General features: G+C 31.4%; 1 protein-coding gene across 1 annotated transcript; it reads left to right on the forward strand.

Annotated features, from left to right (window-relative positions):
- The first annotated feature begins 552 nt into the window (after positions 1–552).
- LOC140805111 (pseudo histidine-containing phosphotransfer protein 6-like) lies at positions 553–1,689 on the forward strand. The gene is made up of 4 exons (XM_073161301.1): positions 553–755; positions 841–971; positions 1,060–1,203; positions 1,311–1,689. The coding sequence occupies exons 1-4, from the start codon at positions 687–689 to the stop codon at positions 1,456–1,458; spliced, it is 492 nt and encodes a 163-aa protein (XP_073017402.1). The 5' UTR covers positions 553–686; the 3' UTR covers positions 1,459–1,689.
- The last annotated feature ends 2,545 nt before the right edge of the window (positions 1,690–4,234 follow it).

The raw sequence follows: 4,234 nt of genomic DNA on the forward strand, positions 1-4,234 counted from the left end.
TCCTTATCAACTTTTTTACGATAAATTAGTCACAATTTTGTATTTGCTAGGGTACGTGTGTATATATATATATATATATATATATATATATATATATATATATATATATATATATATATGTGCAGAATCTACTCTTAATGTATAGTAACTTTTTCATCTATAAATTCAAATTATGGGGAAAAACATGCAGATGGAGGCATACAAAAAGAACACAAAAACTCATATAAAATGATTTTACAAATCAATTTTATGATATAAATCTCTGATCCAATTCGATTAATAAGATATTTTTAAAAAATATTTTTTATTTTAAATATGAACCGATGATTCTGCCCAAAAAATAAAAGTTCCATCATGCAAATGTAGCCACCATTTCCAGCGTGCGTGGTACTTTTGCGCTGACAAGTACAAATTTGTCCTGTTTTAAGTTGTGGGACTAATATAATCCACCACCACCGTTTAAAAATTGCATGCTTCACTCTTCAATTCCAACTGACGACTATATATGTATGTATATCCTCATTCCTTAAACATCACAACATATAGAAACCTTGCAAGGTAAGAAAAAGAAGGAAGAATTGAATTCTTGCCTCTATTAATTCTCGTAGTTTCTTGATTTTTTAACCAAAAAAAGACAGTTGTTAGCATCGAAGAAAGAATTAGACAAAACGGGTCTACCGTTGTGGATGTTGGGGTTCCATGTGGAGCGTTTGCTGGCCGAAATGAACCGGTTGCTGGCTTTACTCTTCCACCAGGTTCGATACTGATCACTATTTGTCGAAATATATTGATCGTCTCTTGAGATAACATTGAAATGTTGTGATGGTGTACGTGTTTTAGGGAGTGTTGGATGAGCAGTTCTTGCAGCTGCAGCAGCTGCAAGATGAATCATCTCCAAACTTTGTCTCCGAGGTTGTCAACATATACTTCCACGAGTCTGAAAAGCTATTGAAGAACCTCAGAGCATTGCTGTATGTAATTCACTCCAAATATTACATTTGGAAATTATAAAATATATTTTGTGGGTTTGAAACTGTTTTGTGTGATATATTTTGATAGGGCAGATAGAGAGTTATCGGACTACAAGAGAATGGGAATACATTTGAATCAATTAATGGGAAGCAGTTCGAGCATTGGTGCCAAAAGAGTGAGGAATGTGTGCGTCGCCTTTCGCGCTGCTTCCGACCAAACCAACTGGCCTGGGTAAACACACGCCTTTTCTAATTTCAATATAGCACGTACTTAAATTTCACTTTTTCACATTCTTGCCAAAAGCCTCTTGGGTCCGAATAAAAAATAAATCAATTCAGGTGCTTAAGAGCGTTGGAACTCCTCGAATACGAGTACTGTTACCTCAAGAACAATCTGCACGAACTGTTCCAGGTCGAACAACAGAGAATCCTAGCTTCCTCCGTCAGGCACCCAGTGCACCAGCAACAACATCCTAACAATCAGTAGCCCACACAGAATCATCTGCGCAGCAACAATAAAAAGTGTTGATAGTGACAGGATGATCTGATCAATTCATGGTTTTCTTGTATTTTGAAACGAAGTTCGGCTTTGTAATGCAGAGCTTCGTTTAGTTCCTTTTAGTAGACTGTCACTTGTTTCGATGTTCGTGCTGTGGAATGGACTGTCGGATCCATTCTTGTAAATTAAATGTCATTTCAGTCAATCGTGAAATTTAATTTACTCGCAAGTGAAAACTGTTATATTTATTATATACTAGAAAAATATACGATGCAATACATGTAGATAACTAATAATGAGATTTAAATAATATTTAAAATCGAATAATATATTGTTTACGAGTATTTATAAATCTAAATATATATAAAACACAAAAAATGAAAATATATTATGACAATAAATCATATATATTCACTTATTCATACGATATTTTCAATCCGTGTGATTATAACATAATGACAGCTCTCTCAAATTAGAAAAAATAATTTTCATCCAAATATAATTCACAATGGGAAAATAATAAAAATAACATAATAGTGAATTTTATCAAAACCAAAATTACGATGTACTTAAAAGGGGGTGAACATAGACAAAATATTGTCAAATTAAATTATCTTAATTAAATAAATTATCATAATAATGTTAAAATAAAACCACTACTAAACATTTATTAAATTAAATATCAATTGTGATTTGCTAAATAAAATAGATATATAAATAAGATAACATACAAAATTTTGTGAGCGGGCCACACGAGTCATTTGTAAGACGAATCTCTTATTTGATTCACTAATGAAAAACATTATTTTTTATGACAACAATATTAATTATCATTGTAAATGCGGGTAGAGTTGAACACACTATGAACATTAATTCTAAATTTGCAAACGCGTGTAGACACATTATGATTTAAATTTTCTATGCATATAATATTTCCAATAATGTTAAATAAAAATAATAAGCATAAAAACAACTGTAAACAATAAAAAATATATATATAAGGAAAAAATAGTGTCACAAAAATAAAATGACATATTTAAATAAAAAATATGACGCTTCTTAGTTCATATTTAAAAATCAACTTGTTGTAAAAGTGATGTATGTATATGTAAAATAAAAGATAAGATAAAAAAATTAAATATTCATTAGCAACCATGAAAAAAACAACTCATTTTAGCAATCAATTTTAGTAGCAACAAAAAAAAAAAAAATCATTGGTAAATTGATGAATTCAATATGTATTAATGTCCAAAGTCATTTAAGATGTACAAGAATTACTAAAAGAACCCATTAAAAAAACCATTGATTTAATTTGCTAATTTAAATGAATAATGGTATATTAGAAAATTCACAATTAGAACTGCTATATTTATATGTATGTTAGATAATATAATATAATATATGTTGGAAACTTAATTCCGGTGCTTTGACAACAAGACTTACCAACTGAACTAAGCAACTGAACTGATCATCAACTGAACACGTCATCTGCTGAACACGTCATCTGATCGATACAACTGAAGTTCATTCTCGTCAACTGATTCTTTACCAGCTGATTTCTCAGCAGTACACGTCATCAGTTGAAAGCGACAACCGACAAAATAGTACATATACCTGCAACTAGTAGTGGAACGCCGCATTACAGAATGAACATTGTACGATTGTCAGAGTATATCGACGTGGCAATCAACGGTTAGAATATTCAAACATTATTTAATGTTACCGTTGAGAGGAGAGCCTATAAATAGTCGAAGGCAGCAACTGAAGACAAACACGACTTTCAGTTATCTCATTTCACTTGTTGTCACGCTGCAAAAATTTCGACTTACATTCAGAAATCAAAGCTCACGCTTATCGGTTATATCAGTAGTATTTAAGACTACATTCTCGAGCTTACATGACACTTTGTAATCGTTGATAGATTTTCTAAGTTGTGATAAGATCAGTTACGAACTGTAAAAGTGTTGTATACTAAGAGTTTTAGTTTTGGCAAAGTGATAAGTCCAAACTGAAGTGGGTCAGTATACTGTTTTGTATTTGATCAAAGTTTTTTAGTGAATATCCTATCTTCGTGATAGAAAGGGTGACGTAGGAGTTATTCAAGTCTCCGAACATCCAGAAACAAATTGCGGTGTCATTACTTCAGTTGTCATTTTCAGTTAGATACTCTATCTTTCAGTCAGTTTATTTTCCGCAACTGTGTCATTCAGTTTAACTGATTGTTATTGACCAACGGGATATCTAGTTTCAGTTTGTAACAAAACTGAAATCATATTGTCTAAGAATATTTAAATTTATGCAGTGTTTATTCAACCCCCCTTCTAAACACTCTTTATTCGATTAACCGATCCTTTCAATATTTTTGTCCGAGTAATTTTGATTTACCATATTATAAAAAACAATTCTTATCCGGCCCTATATTTTAAAATTTTCTCATTTAGTCATTTTGAGTTGAAAATGTGGCATGTGATATCAATGGTTTGCTGTTTTGCTAAAGATTATAATTTATAGCTAATGATAATATGATGCTCAAATTTTTTAAACTGTATAAAAGTCCAAACACAACATTTTTAAACGTTACAAAAGTCCAAACACAATGTCACAAATGTACTACTTGTCGGAGATTTAAGCTATAAATCATGTAATTGAAATCATATATTGTAGGTATTCTGGATTTTGGACAACAGAACAATGTGAGCAGCAACAGTATGCAGTAAGTCGAAGCAAGGATAAGTCCTTATCCGCAAGACGAAATTCCCCGTAT

The sequence above is a fragment of the Primulina eburnea genome, chromosome 11 (assembly GCF_022965805.1).
Source record: "Primulina eburnea isolate SZY01 chromosome 11, ASM2296580v1, whole genome shotgun sequence".
Taxonomy (NCBI): domain Eukaryota; kingdom Viridiplantae; phylum Streptophyta; class Magnoliopsida; order Lamiales; family Gesneriaceae; genus Primulina; species Primulina eburnea.